The sequence below is a fragment of the Synchiropus splendidus genome, chromosome 19 (assembly GCF_027744825.2).
Source record: "Synchiropus splendidus isolate RoL2022-P1 chromosome 19, RoL_Sspl_1.0, whole genome shotgun sequence".
Lineage (NCBI taxonomy): Eukaryota > Metazoa > Chordata > Actinopteri > Syngnathiformes > Callionymidae > Synchiropus > Synchiropus splendidus.
The window spans coordinates 13660910-13680548 of record NC_071352.1 but is presented as its reverse complement, the minus strand read 5'-3'; the positions used below and the strand labels follow the sequence as shown (position 1 = coordinate 13680548).

Genomic DNA, 19639 nt, shown 5'->3' with positions numbered 1-19639 from the left:
TCTACTTTGTTGAAGGCCATTTCAGTAACATTAGTATTTTTATAAAGCTACAGAGTGTCACCTTCGCCTTCTTCTGCCGCTTATCCGGGGTCGGGTCGCGGAGGCAGCATTTGGAGCAAGGAAGCCCAAACTTCCCGATCCGCACATTCCTCCTCCAGCTCCCCCCCAGGGGATCCCGAGGCGTTCGCAGGCCAGACCGGAGACATCATCTCTCCAGCGAGTCCTGGGTCTTCCCCGGGGTCTCCTCCCGGTCGGACATGCCCGGAACACCTCCCCAGGGAGGCGTCCAGGGGGCATCCGTATCAGATGCCCGAGCCACCTCAGCTGGTTCCTCTCCATGTGGAGGAGCAGCGGCTCCACCCCGAGCTCCTCCCGGATGACCGAACTCCTCACCCTATCTCTAAGGGTGCGCCCAGCCACCCTGCGGAAGAAACTCATCTCAGCCGCTTGTATCCGCGACCTCATCCTTTCGGTCATTACCCAAAGCTCGTGACCATAGGTGAGGGTGGGAACGTAGATCGATCGGCAAATCGAGAGCTTCGTCTTGTGACTCAGCTCCCTCTTCACCACGACGGTTCGATACAGCGACCGCATGCACCTGCTGCCGCTGCACCAACCCGTCTATCAATCTCACGCTCCCCTTTTCCCTCACTCGAGAACAAGACCACCAGATACTAAAACTCCACCAGAGAGTGTGATACCTTCAAATGTATATATATTTTTTTAATATACACAAAGTGCCATGTGTCCACGGTCCCTGAATTTCTGTCCCATGCAGAATTGCTCACAGGGAACCTCAAAACACCAGCAGTTTTTCACATATGATTTCATGAAATGACTCACACAGTATTTTGAATTTACATCATGGCCAGTTTATTAGAGGAAAACTCACATGGCATAATCAAGTTTCGAGGAAAAGATGCTGGTGTGTAGCCTCTACGAAATTAATAATTTGTGTATTAGAACAAAGATGTATGCCGTAACACACGAAAGACTGATTTTGCCAACAAGTACATTAAGTGTGAAAAACCTGAACCCATTGAAGGCTAGGAATTAAATCAGAAGCACAAAAATGTTTACACAGGATAATGATTTTGAAAATTTATCCCAACATAAAGACACAAAAGGCACATTATCAACAAAGCATCTGCATAAGAACATTTCATATTTATTCAAATGCAGTTACAAAATGTCCCTCTTAAGCAGCGCTGCCTGTTCCAGATGGTCTCAGCAAGCCTGTCGGACCTGCAGTCAATGCTGTTTCAAAAGAAGGGTACAACATTAGCTTCAGGGAAACTGCTTTATTGAGATTTGTTTCTGTAGGTTCAGATGGTACTCCAGGGCCTAAGTGTGACATCCAATGCAGGAAAGGTGCATTCAAGGAACTAACCTTTTATTCTTTACAGATATAAGCCGCCTCTGTTTTTATACAATCAAACACAATAGCTAGGACTGTCCACCGTTCTCAGTTTATACAGTGACATCCAACCAAAACAACACAAGCTCCTGGCCTGGACCGTGGCCTTGCAAGTCTTGCAGATGAGATTCATGGCTGTAAGCTGCCCTGACTATCTGGGTCGGTCCCAGAGGAGCTGGTGTCAGACTCCGAATCCTCATCATTGTGCCCGTCCAGGTTTTTCTCCCGTATGCGCCTGTGGGTGGTGCTGAGACGACTCAGCAGACCTTGATAGTCAAAGCGACCGCGTTTCTCACCAAAAGGATCCTGTGAATGACAAAAACACATCAGGAGGGAGATCACAATCTATGAAAGAAAACTGAAATTTTAAACCACTGGTCCAAGTGAGGTGAATGTCATTTCTTTTTTTCATTTTTTATTATTTGGATTTATTATATTTTTATTATGAACTGTGACAGAATTTTAACATATGATGGTGAGAACAGAAGTTAGTTGGTCTAGTCAATGAAGCAATCTGGACTAGGCTTGTGCCTGTCATCACCGTAGTCCCTTTTTTTCTCTCTCCGACATTTTTTTTCACACACATTTTTAGCTGAATTATTTTCATTTACATTCAGGTAGTCAAAGTTAATGGAACCAAGCAAAGATACATAGCACAGTTTGAAGTGGTATATCAGGAAACAAGACGGTTCCCACTCTGCTGTATGCCTATTATGACAAACCCGTCCCGATGTAATGCGTAACTATAGCGTCCTTAAAATGAATACGATGCCTCTCCCTGTTTGGAATGATAAAAACAATCACTCGGATTCCCAATGATCTACTATTAGACTATAACTAAACACGTGTCATTCATCTGTTTGTCTTGATTCAGAAATGAATACTCTTGTTTCAAATAAATAATATATCCAATATTAACATTACACTGATAGCAGGTCTTTTCTTTACATTTCTTCAAAACAGGAGGTGGCATGGCTGCATGACTCCATATCTCAACTGGCTTCCTTTCAATGCGGAGAAGCAGCGGCTCTACTCTGAGTCTCTCCCCAGTGAAAGAGCTTCTTAACCTCTCTCGCACATATGTTCACTGGTCTACAACCCAGCAGTGCAGTCTACGCCGCGGAAAGGTCAGTGAGTTACATGTATCGTTTTAAAAACGTTAAAGAGCATAAAGGGTCTAGTATCAAAACTGATTAATCATGAAAACAAAGTTGGTGTTGTTCTGAACGCGCATCAAATTGCCCATATGATCCATGCATGGAAAACTGTGATTGGTTGACTGGGCTGCAGAGCATCATGGTACCTGTTCAGGTTCATTTCACATCACTGTAACCGATTTCATTGTTGGGTTTATGCTCTGCTATGCAACCTTGTCTGATCAGCATGAATAAGAGTTCAGGGACTACGATCATATATAAGCCGCATCATTGAAATACAAACGCCGATACTAAGACGGACTTGAAAATGACGTGAATATCGAACATCCCTACACTTTATGAGATCTGCTCACATGAGTACGTGTGTTGGGATGGACATAGAGTGTTTAGGTCACAGTCAATAGCCAGTGTTATCTTCCTTGTCCATGATGAACAGCATTGAAAAATGATTTCAACCGCTTTCTCGGCTCAAATGTCCACCTGCATATTCTGTCCCTGTAGGTGCAGCCGCTCCTTGCAGACTCCCTCGTAGAAATCATAATATTCCAGGAAGGACTTCTCCATGACAGCCCTGTTAAAAGTCGGCAGTAACATCAGACATCCAGAGACTTCAGGAGAGTGAAAATGCATGAAAAGGTAGCCATTACCAGAGAGCATCTGGACAGGGAACCTTCCCCTCCAGCATGTCACACACAGCGACCCGCATCGTCTCATGCCTGATGCACTCATTGTAGTTCTTGCTGTCACCAGGGTGTCTCTCCTGAACAATGGACAGACTGGGTTATAGTCAGAGTTGAGAGGGGGAAAACACAGAAGGCAAGCAATGGCAGGTTGAAGCAGACAGACATTTGATTCTGGAGCTCAGTTTGCCAAGATCTAGAAGCAGGAGGATGAAAGCGGAGGCAAGACGGTCGGACTTACTGCACACTGTTTAGAGGTGGGATGCAGTGGAATAGCTTGGAAAGTCACGTTCTCCAATTCAATGCTCTAACAACCTAGTTTAAAGTTGAACTCATATTTGGGCCAAGTGCGCCCTCTAAAGGGCCGGCTTCAACTACTATATCCGGGAGAGGTGATGGTGTTAAAAACACCTAAAACCACCATAATCGTGTCTACCACCATGATGTATGGTGTGTTTTCCTCTGGTGGTGATACTTCCACTTGGTTTTATCAGATGTAGTTACATGTGATTTCAGGCTTGGAGGAGCTTCTCGCTCAGTGCTGGGACTTGCAACAATCCTAGTTCTCCTGAGGAAACCCAGTCTTGACAACAAAGGTGCCACAAACTTTACAAACCAACCTCTAACCTTGCCTCCTTAGCTAAAGTCAAAATAATCAAATTTCGGGTTTTCTTTTTATCTTACATGCTACCTCTTGGTCATTCAACCACACCACGTCTTCCCACTCCTGCAGGGACTTGCATGCAAGGTGTTGTCATGTCTTGATGATGTCACCAGCAGTATAGCACAAACATGTATTTTGAACCACCCAAAAAGAGAAATATTGGCATTCCCTTCACCAAACATTCCTAGACTGTCGGATATCAACTTTGGCCCGCTGTCCAAAAACAGCCTGAAATCTCCATGTTCAATTTGTCCCATCACTTGCACTTGATCCTTACAATAAAAAAGTCTAGTCCTGTTTCCTTGAGATACAATAGATCATGCTTTCACTTGCTGACTTAGAAAGGCTTGTTCATCTGTTCATATTCTCCAGCCGGGACTACTGTAACTCTACATGAAATGTATATAACAAATATAAGAGCTGGTTCAGAACTCAGCAGTAAGGCTTCTAACTGTTTTTAACAGACAACAGCACTAGTTTCTCTACAATGACTTGACTTAAAGGCCACCGACAACATTGCAGAAATGCTGACCACATACAACGGTGAGCAGATAGGAAAAGCATTAAGACAATGAGGGTCCGTACAAAGATAGAAAAACAAACACGTGGGTCGTGTTCTTGTACTTCTATCTTTGTGAGAACCTGTATGACTTTTTAATGGACAGAGTGAGGACATTTTTGCAAAGTGAGGATATTTTGGCCGGTCCTTACTTTGTCAAGCCTCGTTTTGAGGGTTGAAAACACAAAACAGCCAAGTAATAATAAGTAATAATTGTGCTTTAGTGTGGTTAAGAGTAAAGGTTAAGTTGTTGGTTAGGTTTAGGGTGAGAGGCAGGGGAAAGCATTGCATCAATGACAGTCCTCACGAAGACTGGAAGACAAACGTGCGTGTTGAAGTATCTATCCAGGTGAAGTGTGATTTTGGGGACCCCCTTGTGAGGCCCTTCAGTGTTTGTCGGACCCTTTTGCTTCAGAATAACCGGGTCATTATAATAAGGCTTATTTCTGGTTCAAAGTCCTGGTTCAGGTTAGCCATGTGTTTTGGATGGTTAGGTTTAGGGTGGGAAAAGCATTATGGCAATGAGAAACCTCTATAAGTCCCAACAAGGACATGAATACAAATATTGTGTGTGTGTGTAGGTGCTACCTGCTCAAAGCCTGGCTCATTGTGATAAGGGTTCTCCGTCATCAGCGACTGGATTGAGATGAGGACAGAGGAAATACTCTGGGCTGGACTCCATGCAGGTCCGGTCCAAGTGCTGTACAGACAGACGCACGCACGCAAAAGCACACAAATGAATGAATTGAATTCTAGTTTTAGATGTAGTTGGTCCATGAGGATCTAGATGCATCACCTTCCAATAGATTCATTGTTTGCTTTATTATAAAGAAATATTGGGGAAGGTATTTAATTTAGGGTCGATTTCCACACAATGAATGCTGCGGTCTATACACTTCAACACATGGGTCTGGGGCCCACTGTGATTACTGATTTCAGAATTACAGATTTCATTTGTGTTCAATAACGATACATGTAAACAAACCAAAACAAATTTGTCATTTCTCATGGAAAAGTCCAACCAGCAGCAGAACCAGGTGCAAGTCATGTTCATCAGATTTACTAAAGAAAAAAAAAAAAAAAGAAAAAAAAATACTTTTGGTGCAAACTGTTGAGAAAATTGGAAAAACTATGTCATGAATAAAATTATGAATAAAATAAATATGTCTAAATATCATAAAATATTTTCTTTTCATAAACTCTAAAGAAGTAAAGTGTAAATGAAAGTATCTCCTTTAAGTGCCATAACTTTCTTTATCATTTTTTTCTTTTCAAGAACCTCTTCATAGTTGGCAACTATCACAAATCTGCAGCTGTCAAGTCAGTTCAGTGACACACGACTGTCACCATACGTGGCAAGTGTATTAAAACTGAGCATCTCACGGCCCTCAATGCCAGTAGCGTAAAACAAAAAACGTCTAGCGGCCCCACAAGGGGGCACCCGCGGCCCAACTATGTTCGTGTCTGTGTGTGTGCGTACTTTTGCCTTCCTACTTTGTGGAGACAAATTCTTGACAAAACACTATCCTTGTGGCGACTGTATGACTTTGTGGGGACATTTGGTTGGACCCCATGAGGTTAAGATACAATTTGAGGATGAAGCCTTCAAAATAACGGTAAATAGCCATTCATTCATCTCCAGTACAAGGCTCAACACTTGCTCCTCTCCTCAGGAGCTTCTGGACTCACCCCAGGATGCTGAGGCAAACTTTGCCATTACGGTAGAAGTTGGGGTTGAAGCGAACAGTGTTGTGGCCAGTGGTGATGAGTTTGACGCGGGGTGGGTGAATGGGATAGTCAGGTGGGCAGCGGAATAGGAAAAGGAAGAAGCCTCCTTCATATGGGGTATCAAAAGGTCCCGTGATAAGTGCATGTATCTGAGAGGAAGAAGAGAATTGAAATAAACAAAAGCAGAAAGTACTGCACGGTACAGTACTGCAGCATCTTCAGCACTCTAAAATCTGATGTGCAAAAACTGTAATAGAAAATGAGCAGCAAAAGTGCTCTAATGCCAGAGTAGCACACGTCAAACATGATGCGTTTGAGATGCAATATGCACTTCTGCCGTACCTTGGTCATGTCTTGGGGATCGGGTACGACAAACATCCCAGGTGGAGGTTCTTTGTAGATGGACATGATGTCTCTGCAACACAAAATGAAGAGGGGTTATTGCTGGGGTGCTGGTAATCGGAACATAGCTGTCCAATAACAAGTGCTCCGATTAACCAAAGCACACCATGAAAGTCATTCAAACTAGGACTTCTATCAAACATGAACCTGCTCGCTCAGTCACTCCCCGGCTGCTGTGCAGAACCGACACCGCCATGTGCATTCGATTTCAATTACGGCTTACAGATTGCACAGTATTGCAACTTTCTACGGCTCACAACACTTTTCCAGGTTACTTTTTCACGCCAGTCTGACACCACTGCATCTTCAGTCAATGTGACAGCACCCCAACAACCTCAGACACGCATCAAAATGTTCACAAATACAGTAACATTACAACCTCCCACTGTGTCACATACTTTACTTTGTTAAAATCGATTTTTCAATCGCGAAATACCATGTCCCGCATACAAATAGTCACTTCCTGACTCAGACAGAATCTCTGATAGTCTGTGTGACAATAAATTATTGAAAGAAAATAATGAAAACACCTTCCTCTGAATGTCACACACCGAGAGCATGATGTGGACACACACATCCACTGGAAAAAAAAAATCTATGTTTACATATGCACGCACTCCTGTTTCATCCAGATCAGACAAGTGCAGTCTTAGACGATGGCTGCACTGAGCCTTCGGTAGAGGAAATGCCAGAGACGAGAGCTGGGACAGCTACAGAAGACTTATGTCACATACGAACCTTTATACACTTTTTAACAAAACATTTTAGTAGACTACTTTAGTTTTCCTCGACTATAATGATAATTAATTTGTCGACTGAAAAACTATTCAGATGACAAAATTGATGCTAAAAATAAATTGTATTTTAGTCACAACTGACTAAAACTACATCAAATTGAACACTAAAATGGTCAAAACTTGATTAAATGAAAAATAAGAGTTTTGTTTACTGCGTCAGGCTGTGCCACAGAAGTCATCAGCTCTCAAAAATAATGGACCGTTCAAGACAGTTTCGTGGGCTCCAGACATTCATGCTCAGGTAAGGTGAAGCTGTCCAGCCCTTAACACGCCAAGAGCGTGCTAACTCTAAAGTGCACAATTACCCATGTAATTCAGTGAGGCGTCTTCGTGCACAGCATTGTAGAATCTGGGTGGATCTTTAAATTAATTTTAGAGCTCTTTTTTTTTACGCTGTGCCAAGAGGAATAATATAATATAATATAATATAATATAATATAATATAATATAATATAATATAATATAATATAATATAACCTATATCGAGATATGGCAGTAACATATCGAGATTAGTTTTTTTGTCAATATTGCCCAGCCATATTTGAAATACTCAAAGGGACGAAGAATCACAGACCGATGACAGACTAAAGACCATTTAATCGAACTGTCACTGGACGATCACCAACGCCCTTTGAACATGACTCAACAACTTTTGAACATTTAAATCAAAGTTAAATGTTGTATTTTATATAACCATATAATGGTTCTCAATTCTAAGAAAGCTGTTAAATGAGGACAAGTTGAACAAGTTGACATGTCAGAACACACGCTCACACACACGCTTTTCCCTCTAGTTAACACTAACATTGACTCTCTCTCTATCCCTGAGTTGAATTCAAATGAAAGTCCAAACATTTCCTTTTTTCCAGAGTACACAGGTTATAGACTCAAAACAAGCAGCATCAGATATTCTGTGTCGCAGCCAGTGGCAACAGATCAATGTGAATCAATCATCAATTGTGAATTGGGCCAAGGAACACATGATTCAAATTCTGGAGTGTTTTGGATCACCATCCGGATTCAGGAACATTTTTTACTTTATTAGCTGCATGTATGTGACTCACTGGATGAATATGTATTTAAGACCTACAAGTATCTATCTCCTTTGGGTACAGTATCCTGGAATGATCAAAGATCAGATCTAACCCAACATGTTGGCACTCAGTGCAGTACATGAAAAAAAAAGTATGAATCCAACTCTTGTTACAGTATTGAAGGGCACCACTTGCCCCAGAACTCTGACACACGGGCTAGAGTAGGCAAGGAGTCAGTGGATCTGGTACATTTTCAGTTCAACACTGTATCCAGACGTTCATCACACTTGACCCTGAAGTGTGAACACGACGACCAGTCGGCCACGTTTGATACTTGACACCACAGACAATCAGGAAAGTGAGACATGGATCGGTCAGTCCAGATAATATCCACCTCTCCAACTTGGTCATCGGATGGTCAGTGCTTATACATTAAATGGAGTCATTCAGACCTAATAGTCGCCAACAGCTAGTCCTGTCTAAGCTTATGCTAGTGCACAGTATGAGGAGAACTGAGGGAACCACCACGATCCAAAATGTCGAGTTGAGTTGTCATGGGAAATATTTGCCAAAGACAACTACATTTTGAGCAAATATGTTTTCAATCAAGATTTAACACTCCACACACGAGCTTCACCATTGTTTTATTTACCCTCACAATGGTTTGTCTGGAAAAAAAGTATCCAGTTGGTGATAGCTGAGGAGATGAAAACGTTTGGGACCTTCATTGCCACCATGTCCATTTGTTATGACCACAGCGCTCAATAGCATGTATAGGTTTTTGGTCACTAATAATGAGTCACTTCAAAATACGTGCACAGTTTAATCAGATTACCTCTTCAAGATAATGTGACTTGAAAATGTGTGTGGCACTAGCAAACCATGAAGTCAGCAGGCGAGGGACATTTACTTGGCTTGGATGCAAGAGTTCATGGAACAAGTTCCTAAATCAATACATAGTCAGAGTGTCAGAGACTATTTGTATGCTGTGGTGTCTGATGTGTCAAGGGCCTGCTGAGCAGTTCTAACTTTCTATGACTCATTTTGCCATAAAGATCAGATTCAGAGTACTGGGCTAAGATATAGGGACCGTGAGATACACTTCTGGGAAGGCTGTCCACAAGGTTGAGGAGTGTGTTTACAGGAATGTTTGACCGTTCTTACAAACGTGTAATGGTGAGGTCACATGCTGATGTTGGTGGAAAAGGCCTGGCTCTCAGTCTCTGCTCTAATTCATCCCAAAGGTCTTCTATCGGCTTCAGGACGGGACTCTGCGTAGGCCAGTCAAGTTCATCCACACCAGACTCTGTCACCCATGTCTTTATGGACCTCATGTTGGAAGAGAAACGGGCCGCTCCAAACTGTTCCCACAAGGTTGGGAGCATAGAATTGTCCTAAATGTTTTGGTATCCTGAAGCATTCAAAGTTCCTTTCACTAGAACAAAGGGGCCAAGACATGAAAAACAACCCCACACCAAAATTCCTCCTCCACCAAATTTCACACAATGCAGTTGGAAATGCACCGTTCTCCTGGCAACCTCCAAACCCCGACTCAACCAACAGATTGCCAGATGGAAAAGCGTGATTCATCACTGCAGAGAAGGGGTCTCCACTGCTCTATAGTCCAAATCCTTTTGGTAATATAGAGTAACATGCTACAGTGGACCAGTCTGAGAATGCAGCTCTATTTCAGTCATTGATGAACGCCATGCCGCACCACCTCTTGCAAAATTAAAGGTGGAAGACACAGTTTCCTCACTCACTTCACTTCAGTTTTAGTCATCTCACGTGCACATTTCTCACCTTTTTATTCTTAGGATGCACTGTTGAGAGGTCTTCTCTTTATCCCAGTCTGCGCTCGAGGTCGGGTCCCAGGAAGCACTGTGCATTTGGGTGAGGAGCCCCGCTCCGGCCACTGCAGTTCCTCCACTGACCCCATGCAGCGGCGTGGAGCTGTGAACGGCCACCATCGGCGTCAACATTGGGGTGAAGGTGGAGTCCGCTGTGACAGCAGCCATGGGGACCATCACAGTTAGGCCACTCTGTGTCGCCGCGGAGGGGAGCAGGGAGGTCGGGTGCGAGTTGGAATGGGCACCAGACGTAGCTGGGTGTCCAGAGGGTGGCGAGCTGGGAACAGCCGACAGCAGCGAGGCGCCACCCGGTTGTCCAGCAGCAACCGGGTCAAGACCACTGACACCGGACTTCTCTCCTGAGCAGTCCGCCATAGCTTATAGCTGGCGAGACAGACGAGCCTTAGACGTTGCTGACGACTTGGTTCAAAACACGTACTGCACGTACACTGGCGTGTTCTTACCGGGACTCAGTGGGTAGCTCAACGGGCACACGGAACAGACGAGCCGAGTGAGGAAGCGCAGGGACAGGCCGGAGAGCGCTACTCCGCCACCGTCGACATGTCGATCGTTAGCTTCCCGTTCGCTTCCACGGCCCCCTCACAAACTACGGCGTCAACTGTCAAATCAAATCAACCGCATGTGTCACTAGCGTGACATCATCCCGTCTACGTGGCTCGAACGTCCAGTCTGTGGGTTCAATTTATCCATGTCGGCCCCAACAACAACTTTAGCCTTTGATTCTTCCCTGTCAAGCTGCGTCACTAAGGCACGACACACCATTTCCTTTCAGACTTTTCAAAATAGTAGACGCGAGATAAAAGTGAAAATTCGCGCTCAGTGTTGAAAGAACATCTGTTTCCTACGATTGAGGTCCCCAATTTTGGAGTGGACCCTCAATTTGACGGCTGCTGAGGGTGCTCCATATGGCCAGATGCATTACGGTAAATCAAAATGCCAAGCTTGTCTTTGCAAAAAATGAGTGCTTTATCAGGCATTGGTGAGAATTCTACCATGAACTATAAACATTCACTTTTCTTCTTGCATTTGATTTACTTTACTATATATATTTCTCAACTGTATGAATTCCTCTAACCCTGTTTGGCAGTGGTGCCCTTTGATGGGTGACTTTTGGAGACCAACCAAAGGTGGCAACACATCATAAGAGGACTAGCTCGCTCAGGACGTCCCGGATGTCGCCACTTTGGGGCATGTCAACCAAGTTTCCCAATTGCGTGACCTTTGAAAGTGCGGGTGAAATCATTGGTGACTCATTTGGTCCACTGTTGTTATGAATAGATAAGACAGGATCTTCCCTGCCAGCAGTCACTTTTGTCAATGTGGGTTCACAGGTTTAGACAGCAGTTTTAACTCTTCCCTTTTCTGTGAGCTTCAGGATTTCTGCTTGAGGGATCCAGAGATACTCCCAAGCCAGAGTGTATATGCCTGCCAGCAGACTCTGGACCAACTAAAGAAAACCAGATCAGTCATTGCAGACAGAGATGTGGAAGGAGGGGGACCAAGTTTACCTGCAGTGTAAGGTGAGCAACAACAGCGGGACCATTATGTCCGCCTTAGCCTGGTTGTCATTCCCAGCGTCCGGTCCGGGCGAAGGAAACAGACAGCGCTGTGCAGTCAGGAGCTTCTGAGGATTGAAGCTGCAGGAGAAAGTCCCGGGCAGGTACAGGAAATGAGAGACCAAAAAAGTGCTTCCTGTCGCTGTGTTAACTTCTAATGCAAACGCAGCCGCACAAGTATCCACAACTTTAAACTCTGTCAAAGGTGTTTGTATTGAGACTCATTTTAAAGACGTATTCAATGTGGCAGAACTTGGTTCGCTTCAGAAAGACTGACTATACTCCCAGTCACATGCACAGTTGAGTCATCTGCCGAAGATATGAATTTGAACTCCCATAAAATATGTTTCTTTCCATTTTAAACAAGGCTCATTTATTCATTTTTGTCTCAGCTATGGACCAAAATTCCTACAGAAGTCCTACATCTCTTTACAAGTATGGACACATTACAGTACACCAATTGAATGAATAAATAGTCTGGTATTTTTCCCCAAGTATTGTGCTCTCAGTTTAACCTCTGCAGTTATTAAGACACCCGGGATTCATCAAGCCAGGTGAAACTATCAAATAGACCCTGCACACGACCACAAATTCACTGGTGGCCATGACAACAAAAGTATCATGCTATGTCCCATCCAACTCTCATAGACCAAATGAAAGTATCTGACATAAATGCGTAAGCAGTGCAAGTATACACACTGAAACTACCATGTTTACAATCCAAATAGTCTGCTACAAATGGCAGGAAATACATTTCCTTTTTGAGAAATAATGTTCATCTTATCTTGTTCATGAGCTGTTTCATTACAGACGTCTGAATGTGTTTTTTTTTGTGCGTGTTCCAGCTTGTGTGACTTCAGTCTTGAAAGGAGCTGATGGCTACTTTATCCCTTTCAATAAAGGGACATCCTGGATTCTTTGTGTATAGATCACTGCTGGTTCTTTTCCCGGTTCACTTTGACTTCATTCATCACAGACAAAAATTATGAATTGATGCAAATCAGAGATTTCTTTCTCAGGGAACACTTCTTACAGCACTACCTCCAGACGCACAACATTATTCAGTGTAGTGTCATAAAAAATACACCCATGTGAAGGAGTCAAAATGAAATTGCACTGAAGAAAACGTCAGAATAAAAGCATAATAAATGTTCTCTGTACTTTGATGTAACAACTGGGAACTTGCACCCTGATGTTTTAGGTAAATAATAGTTACTGAACGTAACTTCAGTTCTATGAATACGTGCGGAGCCCTCTAACGGGCTTCGCTATTGGTTTAACCACTCCGAGGCCCCGCCTCGCGCCTGAGAACTGATTGGCTTAACTCTCCACCCAGGAAGGCTCCACCTCTCCCCATAAATCCCCCTGTTCATCACCATTCGTCTCCTTTTGACACCAATTGTCATTTATTATGAAAATCTCAAAAACATTTGAGTTCCTGCCCCCCATCTTTGTAGCTAGTGTATGGAAAACAGTAAATAACCAAATGACTAAACTAATCCACAATTACTTTAAATATTTTAAATTCAGTTATTTCAAATAATGGCCACAAAAGTGTAAATAGTGACACAGGGTCTTGTTGAATGACCCAACAATTGGTTTCCATCTGTGGTGACAGATTGAGGTTTGAACTTGAGACCCTTCAGTATCAAATCATTTTGTAGCCATATCAAAATGATGCTTTTGCCATCTAGTGTCCAACACGGCAAATAATCTTCACATTGATACGCCCAAATTACAAGCCTTTGACTTTGACTGAAACCATTGTCTAAAGTTTCAATCACTCAATACACTGTAAAACAAATTTCCTGGCCTGGTAGGAAGAATCGTGGCAAAGGCTTAGAAAATTCTTTTTGAGACACGAAGAAAAAAAACTTGAGTAAACCCAACCATTTATTGTGGACAGATTGGAGCCAGAGAGAGACTTTACAAAAACAAAACTTGAGGGCCTCGGTGGAAATACTTGTCTTGAATGGAATGGCTTGTCCGCACTTTTAGAGTTCCTTCAGTAGAAAGCTTCCCTCTGGATGGAGCATTGGAGGGGGACAGTAGGTTGGCGAGGGAGGACATGGTGAGCCCGAGTCCAGGTTTACATGGCGAACAGGATAAGGAAAGCCACCATCAGACAGAAAAGACCCATAGCTTCAGACAGAGCAAAGCCCAGGATGGCATAAGAAAAGAGCTGCTGTTTCAGGGAGGGGTTCCTGTGGAGGAGAAAGAAATGGCAGTGTTAGAAAAACATTGACGTCTCATGTCTCCAATGACCACAATAAGCAATATCTGAACCAGATCACCAACTGCCACCGCTACAACCTTTCCTTTCACATGAATGGCTGAACACCGAAATGGACACAGAAATTTGAATTTTCTGACTGATTCCTATCTGACTGAGGTCTTTAATAAGACTTCAAGTAGCTTTAAAACAAAATGGTAAATGTATATAGCACAGATAGGACTGGTACACAATTTAAAACCAAGACTTGTGACATTTTTTCACACCCCTTTTTGGAGAAATTACAATAAAATCAATGTCTAAATTGAAGGAACTGCTTTGTCACATAATGCAGGCAAAGGTAAAAGACTAATACAATGCATGCAGATTCTTTGTTTCTCAATAAGATTTGTATTATAGCCATTTGCATCACAATGTAAAAATGACAAAACAAAGGAGGCAACTGAAGCGTAAAATAAAGCTACTTGTGATGCTGCAGACAGCCACAGACAGTGAGCCAGCCACCACAATGCTGGTCAAACGGCAATACTTCTCCGTCACAGAAAATAACAACCGAATTGCAGTTCTCAACACGTGCACCCACGGACTCGGCCACCGCATCACCGCACCGTATTTGAGCACTGCCAAGAAGCCAACTGAGTGAAAGCTAACTGCAAGCCAAACCAATGCTAATGCAGTTCATCGTTTTGGACGAGCAGCCATGTTCTGTTATCGAAGACCGCAGCGTTCAGCAGCTAATAGCAGACCTGGACCCCTCATACTCATTCCTGGGACAGGTAGGTGAAGTGAGGTGCGGTCTTCAGGTGCAGCACTCCAGGATTTAACACGTGATGAGTAAAGTTTACATTATGGGTTTGATCTGATCATTGTTCAATGAAAGTTATTTTATGTTAAACATTTTGCATTTTATAGGTATCAAGCTTTACTATTGTTATTCTGTAGCTTTGTGTAAATATTTTTTTTTTTAAAAAGGATGATTTAGTTGTGGAAATAACAATTGGCATAGAATCTGTACTGGCCTGTTGGGACATTCAATGAAGGTTAAATGAAGCTTCAAACCTCTAACTTCATTGTGATTGGAACGATAATGACCACAAATGCAGGAAGTGAAAGTTTTCGTACATATAGAAATACCAACAAACGCTTTCTTTATAATAAGCAGCAGAGTATCACTACAGATAATACAGAAACATGGCATCCTTGAGAGGCTAACATGCAGTAACATGAAGTCAGTTGAACCATTCTTTTCATAGACGAATGTCAATTGAATTGTACACCAACAACAGTGTCTTGGGTTCTAGTCAAAGCCCAATGACAGGGAGTCACTTTTGGGTACAACACTTGTTTCTAATTGGCACTTCAATCCGAAGAGAAGTGAACCAGATAATTATTCTATGGAACTGTCAGCGCACCCCACAGCTTATAGTCCGCGTCATCTTCTTCTTCCTTTCGGCTTCTCCCTCCTCATGTCCTCCTTCACCACCTCCATCAATCACATCTTCATCTACCAATGTACTGGCTCTCTCTCTCTCCTCTGTACATGTCCAAACCATCTCCATCTAGCCTCTGACTTGGTCTCCTAAACACCTGAGCACATGTGCTGTCCCTCTAATCCTATCCATCCTGCTCACTCAAGGAGAGAAGCTCAGCATCTTCATCTCTGCTACCTCCAGCTCTGCCTCCTGTCTTTTCCTCAGTGCCACTGGTTCCAAACCATACAACATTGCTGGCCTCACCACTTTCCCTTTCATCCTTGCCGACACCCTTTTGTCACACATCACACCTGACACTTTTCTCCAATGATTCCATCCTGCCTGCACCCGCTTCTTCACCTCCTTCTCACACTCTCCATGGCCCTGGACAGTTGAGCCTCAGTACTTCAAATCCTCCACTTTCTTTATCTGTGCATCCTGTTACTTCACCTGTCCACTTGGTTCCCTCTCATTCACACATATATTCCTTCTTACTGCAGCTAACCTTCACTCCTCTCCTTTCTAAAGCAAACCTCCACCCCTCTAGCTTATTTAGCACTTGCTCTCACCACTCCAGTAATGTCATAATGATACACCAATTGACTTAGTTATCGACGAGTGTTACCTGGCATAGCCGATGATGAGGCTGCCAAACACAGTACCAATACCAGCACCTGAACCAGCCACACCCACTGTAGCAGCACCAGCACCAATGAACTTGGCGGCTGTGTCAATGTCCCGGGTCACAGCGCTTGTCTGGAAGGAACGAGTCAGGACTGGAGCTTGACTAACTGGCAACAGGTCCTTGGAAGAGCAAAGTAAAGAATGCAAATATTACAATTTCATTCATTTAATTCATGAAGGTGGCAAGTTATTGAGAGCAAACTACCTGTGTCTCAACTCTGGCTTCAGGTCTGGTAAAATGGGAGACAGCAAGTGGCCGAGCGAGAACTCTGGAGCCCCCTCTCAGCTAAAGACAGAGAGGTTTCAGGCATCAATCCTCAACCCAGTCATGAGTAAATCTTCTAGATGCTAACATTTCTAACTCTGGCGTAAAAAAAAAATAATAATAATAATAATGTGTATAAACACAAATATCAAAAGTTAAAGTAACGCATTATTCACCATGACATCTAAGGCGAATAGACAAAAACACAGCCGTCAACATGTCATATGAATTAATATTGACATACCAGAGCAGGAGAAGTGATGAACTTAGCACATGCATACATGGTTGGAACCTGGAGAGACATTACAGGACAGTCAGAGGAAAAAAGGCATTCAATAACCGACGTTCAACTGGTTTTATACAATGGTAACATCTCATTATATAATGCAAGTTTAGCCACACAACAACATCAGGGGTAAATTATACCGTGTGAAAACGCAATGTACTGTCTTTGCATCACCAAGTCGGGAAGAACAGCCTTTAAATACGACTGTTAGTCTCAACCATGTATCGGTCAGATACAGCCAGGAACATTGTTAGACTGTCAGGACCATCGATGCCTCCTGGAGAGCGACCGCAAGAGAATAATCCAATTGTTAAGAGAGGTGAAGTCCAGATTAACCTCGCCGGTCCAGACATTCTGGAGCGACGGTCAATCCGGACATAAAAAAACAACTCCACTGTTTCTGTTTAAATGCCGCAGGGTTATTTTGCACCTCAGATTGGGCGGCCTTCGCTACCATCCTGCAGCTAAAGCTAACCAACATCTCAGGGTTGAAGGTCAAAACGTCCCAGTGGTCAATGGCCGTTACACGTTGTCTTCGCCGCGATGGTGTAGACTTGACTCCAAATGGCGTTGTGATAAGCAAAACGATGATGTATATTTGTGTGTGGCGAAGTGTCCTTGCAGCCAGCCGCTAGTAACGCACGACAGGCCGGAGTCAGACATCTTACTATGCGTTAACTGCACTGTCGCGTCAGTGCCTGTGGCTACGGTGGAGCGTGGAAATAATACTAATAATAATGGTGATGCATTTCTGCTCGTTCAAGACCGAATGCTTTGAATCAAACAAAGACAAGAAGTAAATACAATCTGACATTTGAATGGCAGGCGGAGCTCCTCTCGCTTAGGAGGGTTAACAACGATTATTAACATTATTAACAAAGCGTTTTTATGACACAGAGCACGTTAACAGCGTTTGACTACACAACACATACTCAACCGTATCGTGTTATTACCAGGACTGGAGGTGTATCAGGGTGTTCTGTGGAGGGCTACACTCATACAGAGCGACAGTCAATGAAGGTAGGACGGCCACCCTGTCACCTTGTCATTTATAAGCTCAGCGACGACGTCCTAATAGCTCATTGGTGCGCATAGCCATTAGGGTGGGACTCGTGTGTCCTTCATGAGTTCTATTGGCCAGTATGCATGGCAGTTACAGGTTTACAGGAACCGTACGAAAGCACATCCAGTGTCATCTCCGGCGATTGGTCAATTCACAGGAAGTCCCGCCCAAGTTGCTTTTCTTTTCTTTTCTTATTATTTTTTTAAACATTTGTCGTCGTCGCATGTTAGTCACAGACATGTAACTACGCCATATTAGAGAGGTGAAAAAAAAGTCTGACTTTGAAACGATTCCTGGCTTTCAAATCCAACTCTTACCACAGTAAAAAAAAAAAAAAAAAAAGATTCATTGTAATTGAACACAAATGTATCTGAATGAAGAAAAGTATTCTAGGAGTCGAGCACTTGAAGAATTTTATTTCACATCATTGATGATTTTTTTTTACCTGCAATTTAGAAATGAGCAGCAACAAGTCTTCACATTTTTTTTCAAGTGTACAAATCCACAGTTGTAGTTTTCAAAGAAGTGGAAGGAAGCAACACACATTTTATTTTCCCATCAAAATGGCCCACTTGAAAGCTCCGGTGTGTTACAGTTTTTCTCTGTCGCTTTGCTACATTTCTCAGATCAGAACTGAAATTCTCAAAAGTATTTTTCTATCTGCACATCATTGTGTCACTCGTGCACATTAGAAACAGTTTCTCATGTATTCGGTCAAGCTGCAAATGCTTTAGTACATCCATGCAATTGTCTCTGCACAATTCTCTACTCTTCTACATTATCAGTTGCTTATGCCATGTTGATCAAAATCATGTGTCTCTGTTGAATAGTCTCACCCCTCGCAACATTTAGGCTTTAGTTCAGGAGGTCAGGTTACATTAGCCACATAAGGTGGCAGTAGAAAAAACTGTTCATGAAAGCACCTATTGAAGCAGTTTTTAAAATGTATTTAATTTTATACTTTCATTTATTTATATCTTCTTTGGTGATTATATAAAATATATTATTTTTATTTTAGGATATTTAGACATGGGTTTATTATATTTATTTTATTCAGAATTTTACTCTGTTTTTCCAACTTTCTCAAAAGTTTGTGTATTTGTGTTTTTTTTTTTCTTTAGTAAATTTGATGACTATGACTATGATCACATGATTTTATGCCATTTCACAAGGGTTTTGTTTGTATATGTGTTAGTAGATTAAATATGGTTATTGATCACAAATGAAATCAAGAGTAATGAATCAGTCTATGAGCCTACAAAACTATAGCCATTGTTTACATCAAGACTTCCCTCCAGAGTCACTGATAACATGACTAAGCAATTTGTCTCTCTTGTCCACACACAATGACACGGGACATTCCGATGGCACTGACTGTTCATTGACGCAGATATATAGTTTTGATATATTTGATGTATGGATTTTGTTGACAAACCATGTTTATTTATTTATTTTTATTTATTTATTGTTATAAGAAATGAACTTTCCATTTTGCCCACAGTAAGAGAAATGTACCAAAGCTACTGAGAAGAACTGTAGAGGTCTAACAGTTGCCATTTAGATGTACATTCTTTTAAAATTTGTTAGTTGAATTAAAGTTGCAATGTATTTTATCACCACTGGAGTGAGCTGTTTTACTCCTGTTGTTGGGTGCTACGTCCCTAATACAAGAAGAACATGGGCATTTCTACGTTCAAAACTCACTCAAAAATTTATGAGTGAGGAGTGAACACTTCATCTTCCCAGCAAAGGAGGAGTCATATGATTTGAG

General features: G+C 42.6%; 2 protein-coding genes across 2 annotated transcripts; both read right to left on the bottom strand.

The window, feature by feature from the left end:
- Nucleotides 1-849: 849 nt before the first annotated feature.
- On the bottom strand, nt 850-11079 carry ube2z (ubiquitin-conjugating enzyme E2Z). The gene is made up of 8 exons (XM_053851221.1): nt 10753-11079; nt 10242-10672; nt 6548-6620; nt 6167-6354; nt 5066-5177; nt 3222-3334; nt 3055-3145; nt 850-1723 (listed from the first exon to the last, which is right to left on the bottom strand). The coding sequence occupies exons 2-8, from the start codon at nt 10661-10663 to the stop codon at nt 1547-1549; spliced, it is 1176 nt and encodes a 391-aa protein (XP_053707196.1). The 5' UTR covers nt 10664-10672; nt 10753-11079; the 3' UTR covers nt 850-1546.
- A 2666-nt stretch (nt 11080-13745) lies between these two features.
- Nucleotides 13746-17871, bottom strand: atp5mc1 (ATP synthase membrane subunit c locus 1). The gene is made up of 5 exons (XM_053851224.1): nt 17759-17871; nt 16764-16811; nt 16460-16540; nt 16196-16374; nt 13746-14069 (listed from the first exon to the last, which is right to left on the bottom strand). The coding sequence occupies exons 2-5, from the start codon at nt 16800-16802 to the stop codon at nt 13955-13957; spliced, it is 414 nt and encodes a 137-aa protein (XP_053707199.1). The 5' UTR covers nt 16803-16811; nt 17759-17871; the 3' UTR covers nt 13746-13954.
- Nucleotides 17872-19639: the final 1768 nt, after the last annotated feature.

What these genes read in the sequence shown, in the direction of transcription:
- atp5mc1 (XM_053851224.1), bottom strand. Translation starts at nt 16,802, where the DNA reads ATGTATGCATGTGCTAAGTTCATCACTTCTCCTGCTCTG. An exon ending in TCATCACTTCTCCTGCTCTG is followed by an intron (nt 16,541 to 16,763) that starts GTATGTCAATAT and finishes CTCTGTCTTTAG; the next exon opens with CTGAGAGGGGGCTCCAGAGT. An exon ending in AAGCCAGAGTTGAGACACAG is followed by an intron (nt 16,375 to 16,459) that starts GTAGTTTGCTCT and finishes TGCTCTTCCAAG; the next exon opens with GACCTGTTGCCAGTTAGTCA.
- ube2z (XM_053851221.1), bottom strand. Translation starts at nt 10,663, where the DNA reads ATGGCGGACTGCTCAGGAGAGAAGTCCGGTGTCAGTGGTCTTGACCCG. An exon ending in ATCCCCAAGACATGACCAAG is followed by an intron (nt 6,355 to 6,547) that starts GTACGGCAGAAG and finishes TCTTCCTCTCAG; the next exon opens with ATACATGCACTTATCACGGG. An exon ending in TACAGGGACAGAATATGCAG is followed by an intron (nt 1,724 to 3,054) that starts GTGGACATTTGA and finishes TGTCATTCACAG; the next exon opens with GATCCTTTTGGTGAGAAACG.